This window comes from Dipodomys merriami, unplaced genomic scaffold (assembly GCF_024711535.1).
Source record: "Dipodomys merriami isolate MVZ:Mamm:240054 unplaced genomic scaffold, mDipMer1.0.p SCAF_1157, whole genome shotgun sequence".
NCBI classification, from domain to species: domain Eukaryota; kingdom Metazoa; phylum Chordata; class Mammalia; order Rodentia; family Heteromyidae; genus Dipodomys; species Dipodomys merriami.
Window position 1 is genome coordinate 218,755 of NW_027202446.1, and position 14,274 is coordinate 233,028.

Below are 14,274 nucleotides of genomic sequence, written 5' to 3' on the forward strand. Positions count from 1 at the left end.
GCAACCAGGATCTTGCACTCATCTTGTGAGTGCTGCTTTGCTGCCAACTGAACTGTAAGCACAGGGATTGGGGTTCCTGCTACTGTTTCTGGGGAATGTGAATGAAATCCCTCTGAAGGGGCATGAGACCAGAACCTGTGGTTGTCTGAAGGAGAAGTAGATCCTTAATGGCCAGTATTCATACCTGCATTTTGTGGTCCCATTCCCAAAGAGGAATGCATACTAGCTGGCAGGTAAAGCAAGTCCTGTGTCAGAATAAAGGAGGAAGAGGCCGTGCTACCTCAGTGCCCAGACATGTCTTGAACATCAATCCCTTCAGTACTCTAAACATCACGTTGGTACTAGGAAAATTGTAACATCTAGATCTGGTTTACTTTCTCTTCAAACTGTTTGTATGCTACTGGCATGTTATTGAGAGTCTGCTAACTTTAAAACTGGGCCAGGGAAAATAAACATTGGCACTTGTCATCTTCCTCTTCAAAATAGTAGGAACGCCATGAATTTGAAACTCTTCTTGAGCACCATTCCTGTATTGCTAAGATTAAATCCTGCTGGCCAACTTTATATTTCAAATACATTGAAAGAAAAAACGGGATATTAAAGAAGAATAAGAACTCAAGAGTATAAAATGTATACTTTATTCATATAAATAGGGCTTTAAAATAATACTATTTAAAAGAAATCTTCATTTTTACATTCACCATCAGTGAGTTCCTGACTGGAAAGGCTGTGCATGATGATACACAGCAGGGACCTCACTGCACGACAACAGGAGCTCAGGAAAGCACCATTCATTTGAGAAGTAGTAGGCAGGCTCTGACAGTCCTGTTGCATTGCTACCAATGGGAAGTCTTAAACTTCTTCCTCCACCAAGTCTTCTTCAAATTCCCCCTGTTCATCAGCAGTGGCATCTTGGCACTGCTGGTACTCGGACACCAGGTCGTTGATATTGCTCTCAGCCTCAGTGAACTCCATCTCATCCATGCCTTCTCCCGTGTACCAGTGCAAGAATGCCTTGCGCCGGAACATGGCACTGAACTGCTCTGAGGTGCGCTTGAATGGTTCTTGGATGGCTGTGTTGTTGCCGATGAAGGTGGCTGACATTGTGAGGCCACGCGGGGGGATGTCACATACAGCTGTCTTCACATTGTTGGGAATCCAGTCTGCAAAGTAGCTGCTGTTCTTGTTCTGCATGTTAAGCATCTGCTCATCCACCTCCTTCATGGACATGCGGCCTCGGAAGATGGCAGCTGCTGTCAGGTAACGACCATGGCGGGGATCACAGGCGACCATCATGTTCTTGGCGTCAAACATCTGCTGGGTGAGCTCGGGCACTGAGAGAACATGGTACCGCTGGCTGGCCCGGCTGGTCAAGGGTGCAAAGCCAGGCATGAAGAAGTGTAGGCGGGGGAAGGGCACCATATTCACGGCTAGCTTGCGCAGGTCTGCATTCAGCTGGCCGGGGAAGCGCAGGCAGGTGGTGACTCCACTCATGGTGGCTGACACCAGGTGATTCAGGTCTCCATAGGTGGGTGTGGGCAGCTTCAGGGTGCGAAAGCAGATGTCATACAGGGCCTCATTGTCGATGCAGAAAGTTTCATCTGCATTTTCCACCAACTGGTGGACAGACAAGATCGCATTGTAAGGCTCTACCACGGTGTCTGACACCTTGGGGGAGGGCATGACGCTGAAGGTGTTCATGATGCGGTCTGGATACTCCTCTCGGATCTTGTTGAGAATCAGGGTGCCCATGCCTGATCCAGTGCCACCTCCCAGGGAGTGGGCCAGCTGAAAACCCTGGAGACAGTCACACCTTTCTGACTCCCGCCGCACCACATCCAGCACGGATTCCAACAGCTCGGCTCCCTCCGTGTAGTGGCCTTTTGCCCAGTTATTGCCTGCCCCGCTCTGGCCTATCAGACAGAAAGACATGATGAGACACACACTCCAAGAATAATGATTGTGCCTGTCCTATTGTGAAGACAATAGGACTCTTCTGAGCTAACCTTTGCTATTACATTAGATACACTTTGTTGAAATAAAGGAAATGTTTTCAATGTATCTGGGACCCTACAAATCACCTAGGTTCTAAAGAAAAGTAAAGACAGTGTGAAGGAAAATATATTTTAACCCAAATCATGTACTTCTAGAAATGAAGGACCGAGCCTGCCTCAATACTGGAAATGTAGTTACTTTCACAAGAGGGACAGGAGCACAGTGTGGTCAGAGGGAAGCTAAACTGCAAACACCTGTCTGCACCTTGCTCACACATAGCTGTGCTTTGATTTCTGGTGTCCTGAAGTGGTTCTGTTATTGCCAGGCCTCTAAAAAGACCAGCAGTGCTGAAACCTTGTTGGTGGCTTTCTCTACTTGCTGCTCTTTCCCTTCAGAGGCATCTTTGTCATAGAGGGCTTGCAGAGTTGCACTGATCTAAGCTGTCTGAGTGGCCAGGGGCATGACTCCCGTGGACTGGAATAGGTGGGTTAGGTGAGGACAGTATCTAGGTGGATAAAGGCTCAGCCCAGGACTGGAGTGCTTGGATGTTAGGACCCATGGACCATGATTACTTACCAAAAATGAAGTTGTCTGGCCTAAAGCTCTGGCCAAATGGTCCCGATCTCACTGAGTCTAATGTTCCAGGCTCTAGGTCCACCATGATGGCCCGAGGAACATATTTGTTGCCTGTGAGAAAAAGAGTTGACTTAGGCCTATACTTGACAAGGAACTTAGGGGGCAGAGCTTATGATTCTAAGTGAATCTCAGCATTCATTACAAAAATTATAGTATTTGAGACATGGAAACAGAAAAGATATCTTGAGCATGAATCCCCATGCATGAGGCTTCAGCAACTTTAAGGATGTTTGCAGTTGTCTATTTCCATGAATATTCATTCCTTTGCTTTGGGCATGGTGGCTGAAATCTCAGCTACACAGGAGGCAAAGATGAGCATCAGGCTTTGAGTCTAATGGTGCAAAAGAAAGGTGGCAACACCTTTTTTTGTGGTTCATCATGGGGCTTGAACTCTGGGCCTGGGCACTGTCCCTCAGCTCTCCAGCTCAAGGCTAGCACTCTATCACTTGAGCCACAACCCCACTTTCAGTTTTCTTATTGGAGATAAGAGTCTCAGGGACTTTTCTGCTCAGGCAATATTTGAACCATGATCCTCATACCTTAGCCTCCTAAGTAGCCAGCATTACAGGAATGAGTCACCAGTGCCTATCAGCAAGAAACTTTCTCTTTTTTGTTAATTTTATTTTATTGTAAAGGTGCTGTATAGAGGAGTTAGTTACATGAGTAAGGAAATGAGAACATTTCTTGTCAAAAATTGTTACCCCCTACTTTGTTGTTCTCCCACTATCCCTTCCCTTCCCCAATTACCTTTCTCAAGAAATGAACCAGGTTCATGCCTATAATCCTAGCTACTCTGGAGGCTGAGATCAGAAGATCACTCTTCAAAGCCAGCTGGAGCAGGAAAAGTCCTTAAGACCCTTATCTCTTATAAACTAACAGAAAACCAGAAATGTCACTGTGGCTCAAGAGGTAGAGCTGCTTGCCTTGAACTGAAGAGTTGAGGGACAGTGCCTAGGCCCAAAGTCCAAGCCACATGACAGACACCCCAACGCCAAAAAAAAAAAAAAAGGCAGGTATGGCTATTCACCAAGTAGATGTAGGGGAATTTAAGTGTAAGTCTTTCCTGGAGAAAACATATATACAATATATATTTCTTGTCTTATAATGTTTCAATAATGGTTATCAAATAGCACACATCCTTGTATTCAAATACTCAGAGCAACCTTGAGCAATGACTTTCAATTTCCCATTTATCCTGATTTGGCCCAAGGGAAAGCAGTTAACATGATGTAAACACCAGTTTTAGAATACCCCATTCCTAAACATTCACATGAAGAAAACTGGCCATCCTGCTGGATATACAGGATCTAATAAAGACACAACCTAAAATTCTGTTCATAGAGTGACACAATCCAACCCAACCACTGTCAACCAAGGTGAGGACATCCCAAAATATAGATCTATAAAACTCAAATTAAATACCTTTGTACTTTTGTTTGTACTTGTTCATTGGATTAATAAATAGGAAAGGCAATTATCCACGATTCTGTTTGTATACAATAATGTAGAATGGAAATTCAATATAAAATTAAATGATGTTTACATTGACAGTTACAAAAACTGAAAATCTACTTTGTAGACTTCAATTAGGCTATTTATGTTAGGAAAGACAATATGAATCATTTAAAAGCAATGTTTACAAATTAGTATTGGTTTTTTCTACATCAAAAGAATGTTTTCTTACTTTAAAAACCTTAAAAATAATTTATTGTTGGCTAAGTATTAATGTTATAGATCTCAGGGTGAGACACTTTATTTGTGCTTTGTGATTTGGAGTATTCTCATATATATTAGTGACTGAACATCCCTCTTTAAAATTTTTAAAATTTTCTTTTTCAAAATATTGTTTTAGAAATTTAATCTATATTTTAAAGAGGCAATGTAACTTGGCTCTGGTTGCTTACGGGTGTAATTCTAGCTACTCAAAAATCTGAGATAAGACCTTAGCATCGCATATTGAAGTCAGCTGTGGCAGGAAAGTCTCAGAGACTGATCTCCAAGAAACTACCCAAAACAAAAGAAGCTCTTAGAAAGTGCCCAGGCCTTGAGCTTAGGATGATCAGCACACAAACAAATGGCACTGGATTATATTATATTTTATCAGTTGTTTTAGAATGCATATTTAGGCAGTCTCATTTTTAATTATGTGAAATGGGCTCACACCTTTAATCCTAGCTACTCAGAAGGCTGAGATCAGAGAATCACGGTTCAAAGCCAACCAGGGCACAAAAAGCAGGCAAACTCTTATCTCCAATTAAACACCAGAAAACTGGAAGTGGCACTGTGGCTTAAGTGGTAGAGCCGCTTGCCTTGAGCTGAAGAGTTGAGCAACAGTGCCTAGGCCCAGAGTTCAAGCTCCATGACCAGAAAAAAAAATCCAGGTGTGGTTAGTCAGCAATTAGAGGTAGGGGGAACTCAGGTATAAGGCTTTCCTGGGGGTAATTCACAAGAGTATACTCAAAAATTAAAACAAAGTATCTGGTGGAGTGGCTCACTTATGTACAGCACTTGACTTATAAGATCAAGGTCCCAAATTAAAACTACAATACTACCATAAGAAAGGCAGGAACTCCTTCCTTTTCATTAGTATTCCCCTGGGAACTATTTTGGCACCGTATGGGAAACCAGATGGGAGACACTCACCAGTTGTCTCATTGTAATACACCTCGATTCTCTGCCGCTGTAAATGGCTGTCTCCATAGTAGTTGCCAGTGCAATCAATATTATGCTCATCGCTTATCATTTCCCAAAACTGAGATAGAAATAGAAGTGTATTATGACCTAGAATGTTAAGTGTCCCAACAATGCATTTTAAAGTAACTATAAGAAACCCATGTCCTGTTGACACAAATATATTTGTAAAAAATAATTACATTTTCTAAATTAAAAAAAGCACAGAAATGGGTGGCATTTTAGTTTTGTTAAGCTCTTTGTTATCTGGCTGAATAGAAGACATCTGGGTTCTATGAGTATTCCATCTTATGCAGTACCATATTCTGTTTGTATTCTATGACGAGTAACTAGCCTTACATGGACATGAAATTGCCAAAGCAGTAACTTGAAGACTCAGTTAGAAGGGTCTCCAGAACCCCAAGTGTCCTCAGAGCATACACAACAACCAATGATTTAGAAAACACCCAACTTAAGGGAGCTGAGATGGGGCATGAAACTCAGAGAAATTTGCATTAAGGTAGAAGACCTGTTCTCAATTATCTGACACTCATCAGTTAACGCAAAGGGAATTGTCTGTACCTTTCAGCTCAAAAACACTGCATTCCTTGAATTCAAACCAGACCAAACGTGCATTAGTCTATTCCCAGGAAACTAAATACAAAGACTTGAGTCTCAGGTAAGACTAAGACATGCAAGGGATTTGAAACCACCCCAGCCTTGTTTAAAAACCACACCCACCAGGGCCACACAAATTAGAGAAATTGGAGAAGCTATCTGGGGGACATCATTTGCAGAAGGTTAGGGACCACTATGGAGCCCCACTTACTTCAGCCTAGCCATGACCACCACCACCTCCAAACTCCAACCCGTCCTCCTTCTCCTTCCCCTAAATTTGAGACTTGGATCCTAGGCCAGTGCCATGCTCACCTTTGCGCCAATCTGGTTGCCACACTGGCCTGCCTGTATGTACACAATCTCCCTCATGGTGCAGGGCTGCAGAGCTGATGGATGTATGTCTTCAGCAGTGGTGCCCACAGAGGCAAACAGGTAGAGCTGGGAAGCAGGAATCTGACACAGTGAACTCAGATCCCCATTTATACCTCTGATTGTTACAGGGGCAGAGGAGGTGGGGCGGACTTGATTATAGGTGGAGCCAGCAGGTGCTCCAACTCAATCTCCCTATTGCTGGGTAATCAGAGGGCCCTACCAGTTCCTACCTACTCTGGCATCCAGCTGCCAGCTGCAAGTCCATTAGCACAGCTCCCACTCTATTTGGATCATCTGGTCATCCTGCCATCCACTCCCCACTCTGACTCACAAGAGAGGCTGAACCCTGGGATCCAGGAAAGAAGAGGAGGAACATCCTCTGCACAAGGTCCTTGTGTGCCAGAAGCCCAGAACAAGTCTGCCGTCCATTTTTGATTGGAGGGCTTAGAACGGAAGGGGCATTTTCAGCTGTGATCCCAAGAGCAAGCACAAACTGTTGGATTCCATGATTGATCCACTTTCCATTATAGGAAGAGTCAGGGGCTTAGGGTCTAGCCTTCATACACAGGTTTTTTTCTTTCCTCTTAAAAGTAGCTCGCTTTATTACTTGGGCATAGGACTACTACAGTCTACTTTTTGTTTCATTTGGCTTCTGCTCCTAGTGTAATAACTCAGGTCCTGGTCAGAGTGTCTTTTTTTTTTTTTTTGGTCGGAGTTGGGACAGGTTAGTGACTTAGGGCTTGAATTTAAGGCCTGGTGACTATTTCTGTGGTTTTTGAGATTAGGTGATTACCTTAATTTCTCTTATTTCACAGAATTGTGGAATAATGATATTTAGTTGAAATCACAAACATATTTTAACCTTCACAAGTCAAATTATCATTATCATGGACTATAAAGTTTGTGAATTCTATAAGCTTTGCTTTGACAATCGAATTTATTTTTTCCACAATGGGTGAAATTTACATTTCTCTACTTTTGCTTAGTGTAGGATTTCCTGTCTTTCACTCTCATTCTGCCCCTCTCTTTCTGCGGTTTTATTGATTTACTTATTTAACTGAAAGGTAGAAGGCTCTACTACTTGAACCACAGCTCCACTTCTGCCTTTTTTTAAGTGTTTAATATGAGACAAGAGTCCCATGGGAAGTCGAGGGCAGTACAGTGAGGCTTGAAATCTGAGGATCAATATTCAAAGTCAGCCTGGGCAGGAAAGTCTATGAGAATTACCTCCAATCAATCACTAATAGGCAGAAGATAGTAGAGCTTTAGCCATGAGCAAAACACTTCAAGTTTAAGTCCCTAGACTGAACAAACTGAAGCAAGTTTCATGGACTTCCCTGCCCATGATGGCTTTGAACCATGATCTTCAGACTTCAGTGACTTTAGCACTCAGGATTATAAGTGTGAGTCAACATTTACAAATCTTTAATTACCTTTTCTTTCACGTTTTCAGGTTATTTATTATTTGTTTTTTTGACAATTGTTCTTAGGGTCTAGCTTTCATGCTTAGTTTTTTCTTTCCTGTTGAAACTACCATGCTTTACACATTTGACCACAGGTAAACTACAGGCTGTTTCTCTTTTTTGTAGCTCTTCTTCTAGGGCTCAAACTCAGGTAATGGTGACTGAGGGTTTTTTTTGGTTTTTGTTTTTGTTTTTGTTTTTGTTTTTAAATTGAGTGCTGGTTGTTAGTTCTGGAAATTAAGGCCTGAGAACCTCTCCTTGAGGTTCTATTTATTTTTACCTTAATGGTGGCAGGTTTCACTAGTTGAGCCACAGCTCAGCTTCTGCTTTTCCTGTGGTTACTAGGAGATTAGAATATCAACAGCAAGCCAAGAACATTACAGGGGAGACTGAAATCTGAGAATCATGGTTCAAAGCCAAACTGGGCAAGAAAATCAATAAGAAAATTATCTCTAATTAACCACCACGAGGTAGGAATAAGTAGACCTCTAGCCATAAGGAAATCATAGCAAGTTCTAGTCCCAGTACTGAACACAGTAAAATAAGTCTCCTGTACTTTCTGCCCAGGATGGCTTTGAAACACGATCCTTAGTTTTCAGAAATCTGAGCAAGTAAGATTGCAGTTTTGAGCCATGATTTAGAAATCTTTAATCTGCTTATTTTTGCGCCTTTTCATTTATTTGATTTGCCTTCCCCCCTTTTTAAAGTTCATTTCCTTTATTATTAGGGCCTAGCTATTCACACTCAGTATTTATTTATTTATTTTCAGTTGTGGGGATTGAACTCAGTGCCTAGGTATTGTCTGTCAGGGACAAAGCAGGCACACTGCCACTTTCAGCCACAGTGCCACTTCCACTTAATTGGAAAAAAAACAGTCACCAGGGGACTTTTCAGCCTGGACTGGCTTCCCATTGTGGGAAGCTTCATGAGTAGCAAGTATTACAGGAATGAGCCAGAGAAACCTGGCTTGTTTTCTTAGATCAAAACTAGCAGGCTCTACAATTTATGCCACACTACTTCACTGTCCATGAGATTTTGGGATTTTGTTTTTTGCTCAAAGCTTGCAGGAACAAAAACTCAACTCCTGAGGGTTTTTTCTTTTGGGGGTTGGGAGAGGCTTGAATTCAGGGCCTGTGGACTCTCTCTGATGGTTGTTTTGTTTTTGGTATTTTGTTTTTATTTAGAAGCTAGCAGGCTATTGAGCCTCAGCTCAAGTTCTGCCTTTTTTTTTTTTTTTTGGTGTTTAATAGGAGTCACATGTTAGCTCTATTTCAATTATTTTTGTAAGTTTTAATCTTCTTTACAAAGTATGATATATTTTTTGTTAGATAGTTATTGGTGTGCTTTTATTGGGTTGTTTTGGTATGAACAACACTGGGGATTGAACTCATACCTTGTTTATGGGATGAAAGTATTCTAAAACCTAAGTCACAATTCAGCTATGGCAGTTTTTTTTAATTTTCTATTTGTTTGTTTGTTTTTTCTTGGTCATGGGCTTCAACTCTAGGCTTGGGCTCAGTACCTATTGTCTCCAGCTCAAGAATAGCACGATACAACTTTAGCTAAAGCACTACTTCAAGGTTTTTGAGTGGATTATTAAAGATAAGAGTCGCATGGACTTTTTCTGTCTGGACTGGCTTTGATCCAAAATCCTCAGATTTCAGCCTCCTGAGAAGCTAGGGTTAAATGCATGAGCCACCAGCACCTGGCTATCATAGTGTTTTGTTTTTAAAAAATACTGTTTAAATTACTTATTTTTGTCCTTCTAATTTAATTTAATATTTTAATCTTTTTTTCATCCCGGGGAATTGAATATAGGACCCTGTGTATGCATGTATCTACATGCTTTTGTGTGCATATGTGCCAGTACTGGGGCTTAAATTTCCTTAACTTTTTCCATTCAAGGCTGAAACTGTAACACTTGAACCATACCTCCAGTCTGTTTATTTTTGCTGCTTAGTTGAAAATAATAATATCTGATTTGCTACTTTGGAGGCTTAGGATTTTAGGTGGTAGTTTGGAGCCAGACTGGGTGGTCTCCTTACCTCTTCCCTCTAATATACTACTCAGGAAAAGCTGCAAGTATCACTGTGGCTCAATAGGTAGAACACTAGCCTTAATGAAAAGCAACTCATATACAGTGCCAAAGCATGAATTTAAGCTCTGGGGCCAGCAGGTTCAAAAAAATTAAAAAACTCTGAATTATCTGACCAGTCTACCTTTAAACTATGATCCTATAGATCGCAGCCTCTGAAATAGCTAGGGGATTACAGGTTTGAGCCTTTAGTTATAGTGATAGTTTTCTATTATTATTATTTACAGCTGCTTCTAAAAAAGACACAATGTGGATAACAGTGGCTCATGGTTATAATCCTTGCTATTATGGAGGCTGAGATATAGGAACCTTGATTTGAAGTTGGACCCAATGACAGAATGTCTGTGAGTCTTATCTCCAATTAACAACCAAAAATATGGATGTAGAACTATGGCCCAAGTTTTAGAGTAGTTGCCTCGAGCAGTAAAAGCTTAGGGACAGTGCACAGGCAATGAGTGCAAGTCCCAGGATCAGGACAAAAAATTAAATAGAACCCAAATCATCAAGGGTATGGCGACTGATAGTTTGCCTATGTTTTCCTAAAATTCTGTTTGATAGCCACCACAAAGAAAAATAGAGAAAGCAACAAATTATGTATCCACAGCCAGATGAATTTTTTGCTGATAAATCTGCACTAATTATATTTTTAAAATTTTTTTACACTTTTTCATTTCAAAAGTTAGCCAAAAAATAATGCCAGTTGAAGAGAAATTGCATGTGATGACGACTTTAGCACTGCATTCCTCAGATTTTTAAAAGAAGATGCCACCTATTTACACCTTTTAAATACATATGGCGTTATTAAATATATTTCAACTAAATATTAACTTCACTGTTCTCTTAATTGAGGTGTTGACCTATATTTTAAAACAGAGTGAGTTGTATAAACATTAGAGAAATACTGAGGCAATGAAAAGGAAAGCAGGAAGGAATGTTCTTTTCAGAGCAACTTGGTTTGAGGCTGGCCACCAAGGTAGGTCTTCATTCCTATGGTCCCTTTCCTTGACTGGTCCTCCTCCCCTTGAGTCTAACCAAAGGATTATCTTATAGGTATGGGAACAGCAGCAGCTAGAGTTGAAGGCTTTCTTTTTTTATATTTTATTTTTTTATTGTGAGAATACCGTACAGAGGATTTACAATTACATGGGTAAGATAACGAGTACATTTCTTATTAAGCATTGTTGCCTCCTTTGTTTCCTCTTCCCATCCCTTCCCATACTCTCGTCCTCACCCCCTCCCCCCGATTCTCCCCCCACACACCAAAGTGTATAGTTTGTTTTTTCAACATAAATACTTGTACATCTCATTGTTGCAATGAGGCCACCTTTATCCCTAGTTAAACGATTTGTTTTTTCCCTTCCCCTGCACAAGTTATACCAACATCAAATAGAGTGAAGACTTCCTTTATACCCTCTTTCTTGTGTTTAAAAGCAGGAACTACAAAAGTCACTGGCTTACTGGATTCTGACTTTCAAAGAACTTCTAAATATGTAGAGCAACATGAGCCAGCACATTGTGGAGGAGGACAAGATGGTGGCTAAGGACAGATAGAATATTTGCAAAGAACATGCACATTCTTACTCCTGTAAGTCTGTCATCTGCCCATAGGAGGGTGAATTGTCCTAAATTGCCAATGTTAGAAAGGAGCTTTAATTTTGTTAGAGTTCCTTTTCAGTGGGATCCCTGCTCCTCCACGATTCCTTAAAATTCTGTAGTTTTAGAAGACAGCAGCATGCTTAAAAGAAACAGCACTGGATGCACCATCTGTTCAGATTTTTATGTTTGTTTTTAAATATATATATATATATATATATATATATATACATATATATATATACATATACATATATTTTATTGTGAAAATACCGTATAGAGGGGTTACATGAGAAGGTAATGAGTACATTTCTAATCAAGCATAGTTGCCTCCTCCTTTAGTTCCCCTTCCCATCCCTTCCCATCTCCCCCACCCGCCCCCCTCCACCCTCTCACTGGCCCCTCCACCAATGTTGTAAAGTTCTTTTTTCGACATAACGTCTTGTACATCTCATTGTTGCAATGGGTCTACCTGTATCCTTAAAAACAATTTGTTTTTTCCCTTCCCCTCCACAAACTATACCAACATCAAGTACAGTGAAAACAGGGGTTATACTATGAGGGAGTGACATACAAAGCAACAAGGAAATAATTTATAAATATGGTAGAAACAATCGCATGAAAGAAAAAAAAAACACTGAATCATTATCTTGGGGTTCATTTAGCCTTACATCAACTTATCTGACCGCTTCTGCTTGTCACAGACATTCACTAGTTATTGCAAATAAGGGAAACCTGTTCACATTTAAGGAAAGTTAGAAATAGTATTAATCAGAGAGGAGAATGGGGGGATGGGGCTCAGATCTTATTGGTTCGATGGTGACAAGTGTTGTCTGTTTTTTCTTTGCTGTTTCTTAAATTTAATTTTACCATCAAGATAATGTACAGAGGAGATACAATTACATACATAATGTTATGAGAATATTTGTTTTTTTGAACATTTTTATTGTAAGAATATTGTACAGAGGGGTTAGAATTACATGATCAAGATAATGAGTACATTTCCTATTGAGCATTTTTGCCTCATCCTTTGTTTTTCCCCTAACACCACTAACCTCACACCTCCACAACTACACTGCCCAAACTCCCCACCCCCACCCCCTGCCACTGAAGTTGTAAAGTTCATCTCATTGTTACAATGGATCAACCTGTATTCTTATTTAAGCATTTTGTATTTTCCATTCCACTCCCTGCATTAGAGAACTGTATATACAAGATGCAGGGCACCGACATCAAATACTGTGAAAACAAGGGTTATACCCCTGGAAGGAACATAAAAAAGAAACAAAAAAATCACATGGTACATTATAAATACTTTAGAAACAATAGCAAGCAAGAAAGAGGATGTTTATGTCTCTATCTTGGGGTTCATTTCGCTTAACATCATCTTGTATGGTCATGTGTACATAGCTTTTGACTTTTTCTGCTTGTCCCAAACATATATTAGTTATTGCAAATACGGAAAACCATGGGACCTATGTTTATTTGGACCTGGCTTAGTTCACTTAATATAATTGTTTCCACCTCTTTCCATTTACTCACAACTGAGGCAATGTCATTCTTTGTGATGGAGGCATAGAATTCCATTGTATATATATGACACATTTTTTGATCCTTTCATCTACTGAGGAACATCTGGGTTGGTTCTATAGCTTAGCTATGGTAAATAATGCTGCAATAAACATAGTTGTGCTGGTAGCCTTAGAATAGCCTTGTTTGTGATCATTTGGGTAAACGACCAAAAGTGGGATTTCTGGGTCAGAGAGGAGTTCTATGTGGAGTCTTTGGGGAACTTCCATACTGCTTTCCAAAGTGGTGGAACAAGTTTACACTCCCAACAACAATGTAGTAGGGATCCCTTCTGGCCACATCCCCTCCAGCATCTGTTGTTATTAGAGTTCTTGATCATAGCCATTCTAACTGGGGTGAGGTGGAATCTCAGTATTGTTTTCAGTTGCATTTATTTCATGGGTAGGGAGGTTGAGCATTTCTTCATGGGTCTATTGGTCATTTTTATTTCCTCTTCAGAGAAGTTTCTCTTTAAGTCTCTAGTCCACTTTTTTATCAGGCAGTTGTTTCTTTTAAGATTTGTAGTTGGGGGATTTAATTTTTTGTGTTCCATGTATATTTTAGATATGAGACCCTCATCTGTTGTATGGCTAGTGAAAATCTTCTCCCTGTCCGTGGGCTTTCTACTGAGCTTGCTAGCTATGTCCTTTGCCATGCAGAAGCTCTGCTTCTTCATGCAATCCCATTTGTCCAACTTTTCTTTGATTTGTTGTGTTTCTGGGTCTCTATTAAGAAAATTTTGGCCTGTGCTAAGGAAAACTAGTGTTTCTCCTATTCAGTCCAATAATGTTTTCAGAGTGCCTGCTTTGACTTAGATGTCTTCGATCCATATGGAGTTGATGCTGGTGATGATGTTGTGATATATAAGGATCTAGCTTTAGTTTTCTACAGGCAATTAACCAAATTTGCCAGCACCATTTACTGTAGAGGCTGTCTTTCTTTCATTCTATTTATTAAGCTTCCTCATCAAAGATTACATGGCTGAAAGTCTGTGCGTTCATTTCTGGGTTTTCAGTTCTATTCCATTGGTAATTAGGTCTTTTCTTGTGTCAGTACCAAGCTGTTTTGGTGACTATCGCTTAGTAGTAGAGTTTGAAGTTTGGTATTTATATTCCTCCAGCAATGTTCTTTCTGTAAGGACTCATTTTTGCTATTTGGGGTTTTTTATTCTTCCATTTGAATTTTTGGATTTCCTTTTCTATTTCATTGAAGAAAGACGTCAGAATATTGATAGGTACCTCATTGAATTTGTACATAGCCTTT

At 40.3% G+C, this 14,274-nt stretch overlaps 1 protein-coding gene across 4 annotated transcripts; it reads right to left on the minus strand.

The window, feature by feature from the left end:
* Positions 1–852: 852 nt before the first annotated feature.
* Positions 853–6,288, minus strand: LOC138822796 (tubulin beta-2 chain-like). Of its 4 annotated transcripts, none has more exons than XM_070015721.1 (4): positions 6,232–6,288; positions 5,275–5,383; positions 2,572–2,682; positions 853–1,913 (listed from the first exon to the last, which is right to left on the minus strand). In XM_070015721.1, the coding sequence occupies exons 1-4, from the start codon at positions 6,286–6,288 to the stop codon at positions 853–855; spliced, it is 1,338 nt and encodes a 445-aa protein (XP_069871822.1). The 4 variants fall into 4 exon arrangements, with proteins under 4 accessions (XP_069871822.1, XP_069871821.1, XP_069871824.1 ...); XM_070015720.1 differs by having other exon boundaries at positions 2,572–2,708; positions 5,271–5,383; XM_070015723.1 differs by lacking the exon at positions 5,275–5,383 and having other exon boundaries at positions 6,255–6,288.
* Positions 6,289–14,274: the final 7,986 nt, after the last annotated feature.